General features: G+C 36.1%; 1 protein-coding gene across 7 annotated transcripts in view; it reads right to left on the bottom strand.

The window, feature by feature from the left end:
• LOC101351339 (B cell scaffold protein with ankyrin repeats 1) overlaps positions 1–16,895 on the bottom strand; it is a 242,724-nt gene that overhangs the window by 202,376 nt on the left and 23,453 nt on the right. For 6 of the 7 annotated variants that reach the window (XM_023734728.1, XM_023734731.1, XM_023734725.1 and 3 more), the window contains exon 2: positions 12,467–12,663. In XM_023734728.1, the coding sequence (XP_023590496.1) occupies positions 12,467–12,663 (197 nt within the window). Of the gene's footprint in view, positions 1–12,466; positions 12,664–13,509; positions 14,141–16,895 lie in introns of those variants that run through there. The other variant, XM_023734730.1, reaches the window with a different exon arrangement.

Genomic DNA, 16,895 nt, shown 5'->3' with positions numbered 1-16,895 from the left:
TTGTCCTTTTGTGATTGACTTATTTCACTCAGCATAATGTCCTCCAGTTTCATCCATGCTACGAGATGGTTCGCAGATTCATTGTTGTTCTTTCTCGTTGCATATATGTGGATGTTTTGAACATTTTTATGTTCATCTATTTCATCACCTGCTAGTATGACTTCATTTATCATGAGCAAGTTCAGCAGCAAGGCTACTGTTTCTTTTGTCTGGTGTATTCTGCTCATAGACTACAGTACCACCGAGGGGCTTCAGCCTCAGGCCTTCATGATGTATGGAGAGATATTGCACATTTTCTCTTTTTACATAAAAATATCCTTTTTGCATTAAATGCAGATGTGACTGTAGTCAGGAACTAGTCCACGTGCTTTACCAGAAAATCTTATAACTCTTTTTTTTTCCCAGACAAGTCTTCTAACTCCCACTAGAAATGATTATCTGCTGCTCCATTACACATTCTTTCATTTAAGCACGGTATGCTATAATACAGGATAAATGTCAATTTACTTTTTACATAACTTCTTTGAGAAAAAAAAAGTCTTATATATTTGTTTCTGCAGGTCATTTTTAAAAATAAAAATAAGGAGAAATATTTAAAATCAAAATGTAAATATATTTCCCAATTTAATTTAAGCCCTTTCATGGATGCAGGGACAGATTTTTCTCCTTTTTGGTTCCTTGGCTCCAAAGCTTATAATTGTACTTTTTTTATATGACTCAATAAATAGAGTTATTGATACATGTTGCGTATTGCCAGAATATAAATAATGAAGATGAATAATGAAAGGTAATATGGAAATGGTATTTAATTTTAAGGAAAACAAAAATATGTGGTAGTATAAAAAAACATTATAGGGAAAACAGTTGGGTTCAGATGAGAAATCGAGCTCTGCAAGATTAGCAGTATAATGCCCAGCAAAGACATTCACTTTGAAGATCAATTCCATGATCTGTAAAACAAAAGTAAAAAATGCCTATTGTGTACAGATTAGCAGAAGGCTTGAATGTGAGAGCACCTCGCATAATGTCTGACACAGATGCACTCAATAAAGGCTAGTTTATCTTCTGTTTTTTCCCTTCCTTTCTTGATGTCAGACTTATATGGAACAAAAGGAATGGGGTTGAACTGGGTGAGCTTTAAGATGTCTTTCAAATGACGTTATAAGAACAAGGTGATTAGTCTCCATGATCTTAAATCTGAAGTTTTAATATGAACAGCCAATTCATGATCTTATGTTGAATGTTTACAACCAGGAAAAGTCAAAGCAACTTCCATTCTGATCCTGGATATTTTCGTAGCTGTGTATTTCCATGTTAATATGCTATCAAACTTGTCCCAAACCTATAGCATTTATAATTCCATTATTGAAAATCATTCATTTAAATCATTCTCAATAATCATCCTACTAGTCAGTATCAACAATAAATAGTATTCTCATGCTCAGTCATTGGTCACTGGCTATAAAATTTACTAAGTGGACAATAACAAATGTGAAGTGAAACTGCTTAATTCTCTGATATTCACAAGAGGAGTATTACATGATCTCTTTCCTTCCCTTGCCATTTGCAATAAAATAATAAGCACATACTTTCCTAAATAGGCATTCAATGTAAGGCCTAATGTTGCTAGGGCAAATATTTTAAAAGTTAGAAAACTGGCATATCTAGATATTCTGTCTCTAATAAAATAAATTTAATTAAGAACAAAATAGAAATAAAATCACAAACTATCTCTAGATATTTAGATAAGTTACGGATAAATGTGGTGGATAATGTTTTAATGTATTGCATTGGCCTGTATCTAGTTCTTAAAGGATAAGAGGAAAGATGTTTGTGAAGGATTAGGAGAGAGTCTCAAGAAGATTAAGTGTGGGTATTGACACTAAAACACTGGAATAATTGCCAAGATGAAAACCACTTGTACTGTGATAATGAACAGCTATAAATTCCTCTTTCACTAATGGTAAATTCCTGGAAGCTACTAGATTTTTTTTTTTTTTGGTTTAATATTTCTTCTATCTGAATTTTACTTTTTTGTAGTTACATAGAACCATAGAAAAATATCATTTATTTATGAACTTATCCAAGTAAAGAATTTTATAATTTTTTCTTAGAAGAGTCTTTAATACTGTTACTATTCAGTAAATAAACATTTATTATCTACAATCTGGGAGACATTATACTAGATGCTATGGGGAATACAGAATAAATAGAGCATGGTACTTACCACCAAGAACCAAGAAGTTTACAAAATCAACATTGACTGGTTACTTTATTCAATAAATGTGTACTGAACCCATGGTATTTGACAAAAAAACTGTTAAGGGCCGTGGATACTGTGATAAACATGATAGAATTGCCCTTACTCTTTTGGAATTCATAACTATTGGAGAGACATGCATGGGGGGGGGAAACAAAAAACCTTTTCATCAGTACGTACTTTAAACTGTAACACGTCTCACAATGAAAGGGCAAGGGTCCTCCAAGACTGAGTAACAGGAGAACAATTCATAGTCATAGTGTTACTCAAATAGGGTCCATGCCCTGGAGCAGTCGAGCCAATGAAACATACTCCAAGTCAGAAGGAGTGAGAAAGTTTTAATTTAGGAGGTGTAAACCAACGGGGATCCAACAGCAATGCAGGCTGTCTTTGGGGAGTCCCAAAAGGCATTTTTACATTAGAGCTTATATATGATTTTTACAAAGGTTAGAAGTGTTTTTATTCACTACAAGGTAATTACAAGAGACTGTTTATCACACTAAAGAGATAAGGAACCAGACATTTCCTTATCAGGCTAAAGATATATGTATCTGACATCTGGGCTCTAATCTTCCTGAGGGGGTTCCTAAGTCATAAAACAAAGTCATTAACAAAGGTATGCGTAAAGGGAGAAGGCAAAGGAGGAAAAAAAAGAAACTTATAGGTTCATCATGGTGTTAGTTATGTCAAACTCTCAGTTGCCAATTTTGAAAAGGAGAAAACATGCTGGTGAGTATTAGGGTCACATTAGCCAACTTTTATTGAGTGCTTTTTATTTTCCAAGTATTGCCCTACACGTTTTATGTATATACTTAATTCTCATAACAACACTATGAAGAGAGGTGTTATCTCCATACAGATGAGGAAACTGAAGCACAGACAGGTTAAGTGACTTATGTAAGGGTACATGACTCGAAAGTAGCAGAGCTGATATTTAGATCTAGGCAGGTGTCTCAAGAGCACATAACTTGCAGCTGCTGTCACATAATGTCCTTAGACAATGTTAAAATTTAAAATTCATGAGATGGATTTACACCAAAGTGCAACAATGGGTTCAAACATATCAAGAATTATGAGGATGGCACAGGAATGGGCAATGTTTTGTTCTGTATTACATAAGGCCGCAAGTCATAGACAACTTGAAGGCAACTAACAATAACAACAAAGACATCAGGATATTTTACTTGGGAGAAAGAGAGATCTAGGTAGTGGTAACAGCTTGAAATACTGAAATGAAGGAAGGAGAAGTGGACTCTGGTGACTGAGGTGTGTAGTAAAAGATGAAGCTAAAATGGTGGGCTGGGCTACACTGTGGTGGATCTTCAGTACGGAACTGGATATAGGATGGTTTAAAGCCACAACAGACGAGGTAGGAAGACCAGGTAAAAGGATTTTTCAGGACAACAGACGAAAAAAGAAACAATGAAGGCACAAACCAAAGGAGCCACAGAGGGAATGAGAAAGGGGGAGCATTTGTGATAGATTGTGTGTAAACAGAATTGTCAAGATATGGTAATCTGGACTGATGGTACCAAACTGATGATCTAGATGGAGTTGTTTGAGGGATAGGGAAACTGTAGAAAGCTTATATAAGGAGGCTTTGATAATGGGTTCTGGATTTAGTCAGATGTAATATTATTAGCTGAGTGACCTTGGGTAAGATATTTCATCTCTATTAGTCTATTCCCTCATCCGAAAAATGGCAAATAGTATACTCATATGCTTGTTGAGAAGTTTAAATGAAATAACGGAATTAGAGTGTTTCACACATGGCTTGATACATAGTTATTTTCTATAAAAAATAGTTATTGCTATCATTATTGAGGAGTTGGAAATGACTTTCTGGTTTTAGGCCAAGTCAATAAGCAGAAAATTATGTCATTAACCAGGATGGGGGACAAAGAACTACTTGGATATGTTCAGATCTAGATGCCTGTAATATAGCCATGGGGACATGCCTAGCTTGAAAATTGAAACTGGAGTGACATAAGTCAAGAAATAGGTCCAGGTTAGAGTCAATGATTTATGTATTAATCACATAGAGAAGACAGGGTAGAAAGAAACTTAGCTGATAGGGCAAGGGAAAAAAACCACAAGGGGTCAATGGAGATTCAGGAAGAGGGCAGGGTCAGGGAAACCAGTGATAAAGCTTGGGTCAAAGTAAGCCTGAGAGGAATCCACTGGATTTGATATATGGTAGATTATTTATTTATAGCCTTTGATGGAGCAACTTTGTAGCAGGATGATAGCAAATCTTTGACTGTTTGAAAGAAAGAAATTAGTGAAATGAAGTGGCAGCTGGTATAGGCCATTCTTTTAGTTAATTCTAATATTGAAAAGAGAACTTAAAGGCAGAGCAAGGTTGTTGGGAAACTATATATGTACATGTGTATGTGTATGTATATATATATTTTCCCATCATACATATATATATATATATATATATGATTTGAGCATGTTTGTTCGGAGAAGAGTCAAGAGTGAGTATGATGGTGGTAGTGATTAATGATGCAAGAGCAAGAGAAGGTATGATTGATGGTGAGGTCTAAAGTTGATATGAATAACAATAAATCAAAATAAAAGAAGGTAAATGCAATATCATTTATTGTGGATCTACCATATATTTAATGTTTTAACATTTACTACACCAAATCCTAAAAATAACTCTGTAAGGCATTATTTTTCTCATTTTCAGATAAAGAAACCAAAGCTGAGAGAAAATAAAGAGGTTGCCCAAGGAAGCACTCTTGGAATTTGATGGAAGTTGGGATTCAAATCCAGACCTTGCTGACTCCCAAGGCCCCATCAGTAGAGGAAAGTGAAAAAGAAGAGAGGTGAATTGAGGGAGTTTACATAGTATGTTTACAGCTGTAGAGCTAGAGCATCAAAACTGGGTTTGAGGACTTGGGGAAGGGAAAAAAATTATAATAGCTGCTATGGTGTGTTAAATGGGTTTTTAGAAAGAGAATGCTAAGCAGCTCCAAAAGCACAACTGAGACATGAATTTGTAATGCACGCAGTCAAGTGACTTATTCCCGTTTCTTCAGTTCTCATAGAGCATCGATACTGAACAAAGGCCAGAATTCTAAAATTCATTGCAGACTGGCCCATTAAAAATTTATGCTGAAGATAACAGTTGAACTATTTGCCTATGAATTCCCTGAAACAAAACTTAAACAAAAATTCTGACTATATAGGGAATATGATCAATTATTTTATTTAAAACATGAAAGCTAGTGGGGATATTATTGGGTAAATGGCATCACACAAGTCCTTAAATGTAGCCCTTGCCTTCCGCTCCATTATTATAGATTGAATTGTACCTCCATATGGCCCATATGGAAAAGACACCGAGAATGTGGCTACATAACCATTTGCTAAAGAGATTAGGCCTGTGACTGATGGATCTAATCAACCATCTCAGCAGAAACCTTGTCAGTTTAAACTTAAAGGGACAGAGACAGGACAAGATGAAGGAAATTGTCTAACTCCTGGAATTCTTCTACAGGCAGAAAATGGACCAGGAGCTATATGGCTGTGAACATTCATTGTCCTCCAAGAAAAGGAAAGAATAATCCTGGGAGCAGTCCAGAGATAAGCAGGACTGTTGGAAGAAGCACAGCGAGCAGGACCACTGCTCCCTTGGTTTCAAGGGATGGAGCTACTGCCTGGGTTTCAAATGGTAGACTCACCACCTCAGTTCTGGAGGGTGGGGCTGCCATTCCAGTGGGCTGGGAGAATGGGGCCACTACCCAAAGTTGAGGGTGTAGGTTTGCTGTGCTGATAGGCTGGGAGAATGGGGCTTCCCAAGGCCATGAGGGTGAGGTCACCATCCCGTGAGCCTGGAAAGTTGGGCCACTGCCCAGAGTCTATGGGATCGGGTTGATCCCAGATGGTCCCAGAGAACAGAGAATTATTTTCCAGCCTTGAGATTTAATGAGATTTGCCCTGTTGGGTTTTGGACTTGCTTGATACCCATGGCCTTTCCTTCCCTCCAACTTCTCCTTCTGGAATGGGAATGTCTGCCTTATGCTTGTTTCACCATTGCACTTTGGAAGCAGATCAATTGTATTCAAGGTTTCACAGAGGAATTTTGCACCAGGATGTAACACACCCAGAGTCTCACTCATAGTTGATTTGATGATTCAGAATATGAGATTTGGGGCTTAGATTTAAAGTTAGAATAGGTTAAAACTTTTGAGGATGATGTGATAAGGTGATTGTATTTTGCATGTGAGAAGGACATGAATTTGGGTGGCCAAAGGGTGGAGTATTATGGATTGAATTGTGTCCCACAAAAAGTTATGTTGAAGTCCTAACCCTTACAACTACAAATATGACTCAGTTTGGAAATAAGGGTTTTCTTTTGTTATGTTAATGAGATCATACCAGAGTAGAGCAGGTCCTAAACCTAATCACTTCTTAATGGTATCTTATAGAAAGAGAGGAATAGAAACAGAGAAACACATACGGGCGAAGACTGACACAATGTGCGGACTGTCTACAAAGTAACACCAGGGATTGTCTGCAGGCACCAGAAACTAGGATCAGGCCCACAGAAGGAATTGACAGAGCCAAGACCTTGACTTGGACTTTTAGCCTCCTGAACTGTAAGAAAATAAATTTTGTTCTTTAAAGCTACCCACTTGTGGTAGTTCTGTTACAGCAGCATTAGGAAACTAAGACAGTCATCAATAAGCAAATACATGCCAAGCATTTTCCATGCAACTGACACACTAGTGGGAGCTATAGAGGAAAACCATTACCCATTAGGAGCATCTTGATTTGCAAGAAAGAAAAACTACATGAGCAAAACAGAGTATGTCACCATTTGAAACGAATTACATACTACTAAATTAAATGGAACACTCTACTTGAGAAGAAACCAAAACCAAAACAAACCTGTTGCTGTAGAGTCTATTCCAACTCATAACGACCCTACAGAGTAGAACTGCCCCACAGGGTTTCTAAGGAGCTGCTAGTGGATTCAAACTACTGACCTTTTAGGTCAGCAGTCTGAGCTCTTAACTATTGTGCCACCAGAGCTCCTCTTGGGAAGAAAAGAGAATATATAAACTTCTGAACAATACAGAGAATAGGAGAAATAAAGGGTGAAGAAGAGTCAATGTTCATTGACCTAAAGACAAAATCTAACTTTCAAGTTGTAGATTCTCTACATTATTCGGTCAATTATTGCTTTATATTAGGAATGTTCTAAGTGTGTCAATACCTCCCCCTCCTTACTTTCATTCCAAATTTTAACCATTTAAAAGAGGGACATTGTCAGTCAAACACTAGAAGGCAGCACACAGACAGACAGACATACACACATACTTGAGCCCGATGTTCACATGAGCAAACAGCAGTGTCAGGGAAGGTCAATGAGGGGAAGATGTCACAGGAATCCCATTGCAGACTGAGCAATGGAAAGATTTCAAGGTGGGAGTCCTCCTGAAAAGCCAGCTGAAGAACGTGCATGGAAAGCTGATTTTCCTATTCCTGTTGGTTAACTCCATGGCAGGCCAACAGAGGAGAGTGTGTGCCCCCCCCCCCTTTATAAACTGATGTACAGGTAGTGGCTGAATTATGACATATTCGAATTACAATGAACTGCACTTACAACCCTCAGTGTATCTGAAATATTGCATCTTCCAAGGAGGAAGTTACAGGAAGACACATGCAGTGGATATGTAAAAAATTGCTGAGTTATGTGAACACACTCCAAGCATTTGATTAGGATAATATGATGGAAAGAGATCAGGGGAAAAATCGTCCATATGGCAAGAACCCTGAATTTAGAACTTGATATTGCCAATGTGGAACAGCTCATAGATCATGAAGAAGAGGAGCTGACAGATCAGCACTTAAGGACTTTTGAAGAGGAAAGAAATGCTAAAGAAGAAATAATGAGGAAGAGAAAGGAGACAAGTTACCAAAAAGTTTTACAGTGAAAGGATTAGCTGAAGTTTTTTCTAAACTAAACCAGGGGCTTCAGTTGCTTGAAAACATGGACCCAAATGCTAATCACTTTGCTATAGTCGACAGGCAGATTTGGGAAGCAGTGAGATGGTACTGCGAAAAGTATGAAGAAACAAAGAAAAGGACCATACAGACAACTCTCACTAATCTTCCGACTAGGAACGCCACCACCATTCCCAGGGATAATCCAGATGACCCAGAACTTTCCACAAGTGAAGTTATTACCACAACTGACACACTGTCAATGTAGTCCAACTCTTCTTCATCACAGTAAATTTTTATGATTTGTATATTTTTATGTACACTTGTATTAAAATGTATCTATAAGCTTATATGTAATGTTTCCATTATGGAACTCTGTTGTAAATTGGAGATTACCTGTAATTTTGTTAACTGTTTTAAACTGATGGGGATGGATGAGATGAGATACTCAAGTAGCAGTTTGAAAGATATGGGTTTATGAAATTATAGTTTATAGAAATATACGGTATCATTTTCCAATAACACTACTGAAAACATGAAAGAAATATAGGTGTTAGATAACTTTATCAAAATATGAAAGCTACTCACTCATTATGAAGAGGCTCTATGAATAAATTACATACAAATGATCAAATTTATAATATTAAGTTAATTAAAAATTTAAAAGATTTAATTAATTAAATTAAAAATTACTGCTCTCAAAGGAAAAATTTCATGAAGAATTATAAGGAAATGTGACTTGAGAAGATTGTTTCTTCTTTGCATAGCCTACACTGAGATGTGGATGACACTTGCTGTTTATGAATGATTGCTAATGCTTTTGTTTTTTTTTTTTGTTTTGTTTTGTTTTAATCATTATTGGCTTTTTCCTTGAACCCACTTTATTCAGTGATGCCCAAATTCAATGTATTATAACTCCCTGTGAGATACTAAAATTAATGATGTTTCACTGATAGGGAATTAAGAAGAATTGAATAAATCAGAAAATCAACTGGGAGCAAAACAATATGTCTGGATTTGAAAACATATTTCTTCGGTAGAGAAGTATGGCCCATTGGCAGATGGGAAACTTCAAACATGAAAGACTATCTTCTCCTTTCAACCCTTTTGAAACAACAGTTCAGGAACATTTGAACACAAATGGGATAATATTAGATTTATCATAATGTGATTATAACACTAAAACTATAAAAAATTTTATAGAAATAAGTATTTTACCAGCATAATGACTTTGCACAGTTTTTCTCTAGTAGGTTTAGATATATTCTTTAAAAAACATGGAGACCAATCCCTAGAAAAGGGCATCATGTTCAGTAAAGTAGAGGGTCAATGAAAATGAGAGAAACCCGCAATAATATGGGTTGACACAATAGTCACAACAATGGACTCAAACATACTAATCAATGATCATGAAGATGGCACAGGACTGAACAACGTTTTGTTCTATTACACATAATGTTGCCATGAGCTGGAGTCAACTTGATAGCGACAAACAGTAACAGCCACAGTTTAGAATATATAATGTCAACATGTAGTTATCTGCCATACTTTCATTGAAGAGGACATGACTTCTGCGTTTGTATAAATAACATTGACAACTAGAAGAATAATTTATGTGGGAAATAAACCAAAACAGGAAACAGACTTTTCCACATGTGTCACAACCTATCCAAACACACATATTACCATTTCCTTAACCACACATTGGCAAAAAGGCCTTTGGTAGCTTGCAAAATTATGGTACCTAAAATTATCCATTATCATAAAATTCACTTATAGAGCTGATGTCCCTTGCAATAGCTACAGTCACGTCCTTGCCGACAGCAGAGTGCTCACAAAAGAATTTATCCTACCTATAATGGTAGTATTCTGGCAAAACATAACAGCTCACAAAGAGATGGGATATATAAAATCATTTAACAAACATCATAGAATACTTTTCATGTGTAACTGCAGAATGAGCATGCAGCGACTATAAAAGAGTGAATAGTCAGATACGGACAAAGACAGCAATCAACTTCTACCCATGCTGTTAGTGCGGGGGCAGAGGTGTAAATACTCAGAAGATATGAAAGAAAAAAAATTATTGCCTACATGTGTCAACCGTCACCTCCTACCCTTGTACTTAGTTTTGTATCTGCTGTCAGCATTATGTGGTATTATTTATGGAGCCCATGCTGTTTGCGTGGGGCTGCCCCTGTCAAAAACTGAGTTCCCACTGAAGAGCAAGAAATAGATGCATCACTCTGTGAAAATCAGGGTTTATCTTAGAAAGTATCCCTGGATGCTGAGGTTTCTAGGGAAATTTTTAACTTAAGTTCACTAGTAGCTAAAAATTCAGGAATAGAGTTGTACAGAGTTGGAGACAGGCATCTAGGTTGTACCAAATAACAATATTATGGGAAAATATCCAAGGCTGAGTTGACTCATTTACTTACCTGAGATAGATGCCATGTTGCACTGGTCAATCACTATATACAATGAATACTTACAAAAATAAATGCATCAGATAAAGAGAGATAATATATATATGAGAATCACTATCTAAAATCCTTTTAGGATTAAAAATTATGCTTATTCCTGATTTGAATTCCATAGCCTAAAATTAGCAGTTTATTAATTTTATTACAAATCTTTATGTTCCGTGTTTATTTTAAATACAAGCTAAAGACATCCTATTGTCATTCCAGATAGTGGATGATAACCATGCTCTTCTGAAAAATATTTTGCTACTTTTTACAAATGGAAAAAATTACATTCGTTGTCATTTTACTCTCTGGAAACCACAAACAGTAATGATTTTTTTAAAGTTCGATATTAGATTGACTTTATATAATAACTAGAATAAATGCTAAAACAACCAGATATATATATAGCGTTCCAATGTTCTATATAAACTTCATTGGCAATAAAATTATTTTTTTTAGAATCCAAAGACAAATTTGACATATTAAAATCACTGCCCTATTACATTTTCCCAGTGGTGCAATGGTTAAGAGCTCAGGCTTCTAACCAAAAGTTTGGCAGTTCAAATCCACCAGCCACTCCTTGGAAACCCTATGGTGCAGTTCTGCAGTTCCACTCTGCCCTGTAGGGTCGCTATGAATCGGAATCGACTCCACAGCAACAGGCATCAGAAGTATAATTCACTTTCTGGAGCAAATCGTGCATACCTTTGTTACAAACAGAAAGCAGCTGCTTTGCTAAAAGAAATTATGGAAACCAACTTGTGTTTTATATACCAAGGCAGTATCCCTTCTTTATAAAATTTCCACTCTTACTTACAAAGCTAACATCCTTCAAAAGGCCTTCTGAAATTTGGGGTGTCAACCTACATAAGGTACTGGGACTTAAAAGGGATACAGAAGATGTCACATAAGAGAAACAAATTTAAGCAGCATGAATTAACTTTTTATTGGGCAGACTGTTTGAATGATGAGCAAAATGTATTCCTTTAACCTGATTAGAGGCCTAGCGGTGCAGCGGTTAAGGGTATGGCTGCTAACCAAAACGTCGGCAGTTTGAATACACAGGCTGCTCCTTGGAAACCCTATGGGGCAGTTCTACTCTGTCCTATAGGGTTGCTACGAGTTGGAATACAATGGGTTTTTTTTTTTTTTTTATGGGTTTAACGTGATAATTCAGTTTCATGTGTTTAATAGTGTCTTATTTAGACCTTGAACAAAAGAGTAAAGGTAATTGGATCTTATTCTCTTCTTACCATCTCCTCTCCAATATCAAACGGACTAAATAGAAGGAGCCCTGGTTGTGCAGTGGTTAAATGCTTGGCTGCTAACTGAAAGGTCAGTAGTTCGAACCCACCAGCTGCTGCATAGGAGAAAGATGTAGCAGTCTGCTTCTGTAAAGATTACAGCCTTTGAAACTCTATGGGGCAGTTCTACTCACAGGGTTGCTGAGTCAAAATTGACTCGATGGCAATGGATTTGTTTTGTTTTGTCTTATCTAGAAGTCAGAAAGGCCAGGTAGGTTTCAAAAATGAATACTTGGAGGTGGGAGCATGGAGTCAAAGTTGGTTGACTGTAATACTAAAACAAGCTGACTAATCTTACAAAATGCTTTTCAAGACAGTGGATGACTCAGGACCAACAAACACTACTCATTAGCTGTGCAGGAGCACCATTTTCAAATGAGCAACATGTGCGCACTCGTGCACACACGTGCACGCATACACAATTATGTTATAAAAACAATTTTAGAGGTAAAACAAACAAACAAAAAACTTACTGAAAAATCTTCAAAGATTTTCTTCAGCTCTTTGTGACCATGCCTTTCAGCAATCTGTGCTGGATCTGACCCCTCCATATTTTTCATCTTAGATGCCCAGGTTGCTCCTGAACATTGAAGCAAATGAATAGCCAAGTTCTTTAAGCCAAATTTTGCTGTACAGTGGAGAAGCGTTGGAAGTTCTTTGAAATGAGTATCTGTAAACATAAAAATTAATAGGATTTAATATGTTTTTATTCTATCTGCAATCCAATAAGAAGTGGCCAAACATAATCTATTCCTACAAGTAATTCCCACAAAGCAGATCAGACTTTTAGTGTGATTTTACGTGTAAGAAACCATTAGGACTCTTAGAAATGTAGAGTCTTTCTCCCCTTTCTATTTCTCATCCTAAAATAAATATAAACTAATATTTTCACTAGCATTAACGCTCCACTCTTACTTGTAGAGTAAATTTAATTTAGAAAGGCATATCAACTTCTTAAATGTAAAGAAATTAAATCAAAACAAAAACATTATGTTGTAATTACTCCTTATGAATATACTTAGACCTTAGTCAGCAACAAACAACAAAATTCTGTCAGTTCGTCTGTATAAGACCTTTTTGTTTTTTCTACTGCCATGCTTACTTTGGTTCCTTCTGAAGCTGAATGAACATGAAATTCCTGGAGGGGTTTATTAGATTTCTGTATAACATTTTTTTCCTTCAAAAAGTAATACAACAGAAGATAAAGGTGAACCCTCTTATAAATATCTTAAGTATGGAAATTTCCATCAGAATTTTACAGTTTTCATATCAATGTTTTAGAGGTTGAACTTCATAATTACTTATTAACTATCAATTAGAAGACATGTATTAAGTTGCGTAACTATTAAATGACGAACATAAATTGCTATCTTAATGACAAAAAAAAACTTGATGAATGATGGTTTGCTATTATTCCATGCTTTCACGTCCCACTGAAAAAAAAGTCTTACTGAAATTAAACACCAATTTACGTTAATTGTTGCAGCATTATCAGAGGCAAGCAATGAAGACTTACAGCAACTGAAGCAAAGGCATCAAATCAAAAGGCAATTCTACTCTTCCAGCGAAATTCTAAAGCAACGGCAAGGAGCCACTTCATAATGCTTCTTAAAACTGTGAATCTGCATGGCCTCATTTAGCTCTTTGTTATTTTGTAGTGCCAAGGACCAAAAAAATAAAATAAATTAACAAACAAACAAACAAACAAAAAACAGGGATTAAACCTTAAACCTTGAGTGTTCAGTTCGCTTGGGTGCTTCAAGTTGATGGCTGGTATGTTTTAACAGAAAACAAAACAAAACAAACAGAATCCTTCAGGACACACTGAGTACTTACTGTAAGGAAAAATTCTATCCTTCATAATTGGTAGAACTAAATGGCTATAGGTAGACTGATGGTCATATTTCAATAATCAATGTTCTTCTGTGATGTGTAGTGGGACAAAAATTACCAGATATTGTATGAAGATAGGTGAAGATAAGCTTATGAAAGCTGAAACTTTACAACATAAATCTGAGCTATGTTTAAGATAAGTACTAATTTTCAAAATAAAAATAACGCATTTTCTGAATAGATATTAAGATATAATTTTCTATTTATTTTTATTCGAATGCATTATTAAAAAACAATGCTTTGCTACAATTAAACTAGGCCAAAGTTAATAACAAAAAAAAAAAAAAATCTAAGTGACAATGTCAGATTTTTACATGGCTTTTGTCATTTCTCTTTGTCATACTATACTAAAAAAAATCCTATGCCAATCAACATTTCAATCACTATTTCTTCACGCTGTTATTCCAGTAAATTTTTAAACAACTCTCATTACAGCCTAAGACGTTATTTTCATTAAATGTTTAATTATTACAGAAATGCACTGCCTTTTAACCTCAGCAACCTTTAGAGGTTAGCTTAGAGTCAGTTAGCCCTGCCATATATTCACTAAGTGAACTTCAACAAGCTATTAACTTCTCTGAACCTCAGTCTCCTCATCCAAACTTGCAGGGAGATTGAAATAATTAAATGATTTAACATATATAAAGTGCCTCACAAGGCATATGAAACGTAACAGGCATTCGATAAATATTAGTTTTCTTCCCTTTCTCCTCTCTGCATCAAATAGTTTAAAGCATCCTGTTTCTAATTTATCCCTGTTCAAATCTCAGGATCCCTAGTTCATTATTCCAGAGTCTTTATCATGCTGAGAGCTTGACTCTAGGATAATTGGTCCTTTGTAAGGTAATGAATTATTTTCAAATTGTCAAAATAAGAATTTACAGGAACCGTTTTCATTGTCTTGGATGGGATTATTTGGCCTGCTTATTTTCTTTGAGCAGGAAATGCTTTAGTCTTCTAATGTGTGTGGTCAATAACTAAACTATTTCCCGTTTAATTTTTTTTAATTGAGTAAAATAAGACAGACTTAGCCTTCCAAAGAATTTGACTTGATTCACAGAAGCTATATTATTTTTAATGCCAATTAAATCCTGATCTGTAGCATTATTTACACAGAATACCAAATAAACACAATCAGTACGTGCATATGGTATTTTACAGACATATAGAGATAGATATGGAAACCCTGGTGGCGTAGTGGTTAAAAGCTATGGTTGCCAACCAAAAGGTCGGTAGTTCGAATCCACCAGGCGCTCCTTGGAAACCCTATGGGGCAGTTCTACTCTGTCCTATAGGGTCACTATGAGTCAGAATCCACTCGACAGCAATGGGTTTTAGAGATAGATAAATAGATACACACAGATAGACATTATAGTCATACTTAAATAAAGAGATTCACATCAACAAAGGTTATGATTCAGAGCACTAAGCTAGTTTGGGTTTTTAAGTCATAATTTGAAAATAGAATAATACCTTTTTATATTTTCACCTTATCAAACCAAAAACAAAACCTGTTGCCAGTGAGTCGACTGCGAGTCATAGTGACCCTATAAGACAGAACAGAATTGCCCCATCGGGTTTCGAAGGTTGTCATCTTTACAGAAGCAGACTGCCATACCTTCTTCTTGCAGAACAGCTGGCGGGTTTGAACCATGGACCTTTCAGTTAGTAGCCAAGAACTTAACCACTAAGCAACCAGGCCTCTTTTATTTTATTTTTTATTGTTGTTGAAAATATATACAGCAAAGCACACACCAATTCAACCATTTCTACATGTACAATTCAGTGACATTGATTACCTTCTTCATGTTGTGTAACCATTCTCACTCTTTTTCCGACTTGCTCCTCCCCATTGACATAAACTCAGTGTTCTCCTAAGCTTCCTATCTAACCTTTAGAGTTGCTTTTGTTAATTTGCTCCTGTATAGATAGTTCTTTAAAAAAGCACAACACTCAAGACAGAGATTTTTTACTAATTAAGCTAAACTGTTGTTTCATTTAAAGAAGATGTCTGGGGATATTTTTGGTTTAAAGTTTAAAGATCATCTCAGGGCAATAGTTTTGGGGGTTCATCTAGCCCCTATGGCTCCAGAAAGTCTGGATTCCATTCAAATTTGAAATTCTGTTCTGCCTTCTCCTCACCCCTTTTTGATCAGTATTCTTCTACAGAATCTTTGATGAAAATGTTCCGTAATGGTAGCTGGACACCATCCAGTCCTTCTGGTCTCATGGCAAAGAAGGCAGTTGTTCATCAAAGCATTTAGCTACACATTTCATATCCTCCTCGTATTCCTGACTCTCCCTCATCCTCTGTTACTCCAGGTGAGTAACTTGTACGTTGGATGGCCACCTCCAAGCCTTTAAGACCCCAGGCACAGCACAACAAACCAGGAGGTGGAACATAAGCACTAAAAATATTAGGCCTATTAACTGTGATGTCCCATGAAACCATGATTCTAAACCTCCAAACCAAGAAACTAAATATGTTTAGTTGTACATAAACTCAGCAGCAACTCTTTTTTGTTGTTGCTGCTGTAAAAATATATATCACACAACATTTGCAAATTCAACTTTTGATAGGTGTACAATTTAGTGACATCAATTATACCAACTGGCTGTGCAACCATTACCCTTGTAATTTTTTTTATCATATACTGGGCATTGCATTAAAAATTGAAGTAAATATTGTTTACTCCAAGAAGAAGGCAAACACTTTCTTTAATCAGACAACTACAGTGGCAGGCTGAGTCAAATTAATCTGAGCTTGGTCTTCCTTGTGACATTACTTAGATTCAGTTCACCACTGGCCTCAAATATTTTGAAGCCATGATCAGAATCTTCTCCTCAGCAGAGTTTGGGATCTAAGACATGTTGCAACTCTAGAGACCTCTGTCTTTTTTATAGACTTGTTGCCAGCTTTTTTGGGTCACTGGGTGATTCTATTTGCTCTCCAGTCCTACCTTCAGATTTCTATACCTTAAAAGTTCTGTCTTAGATTTTTGGGGGCCC

This window comes from Trichechus manatus, unplaced genomic scaffold (genome assembly GCF_000243295.1).
Source record: "Trichechus manatus latirostris isolate Lorelei unplaced genomic scaffold, TriManLat1.0 scaffold00071, whole genome shotgun sequence".
Lineage (NCBI taxonomy): Eukaryota > Metazoa > Chordata > Mammalia > Sirenia > Trichechidae > Trichechus > Trichechus manatus.
Note: the sequence above shows the minus strand (reverse complement) of the source record. Positions and strands in the feature narration are given on the sequence as shown.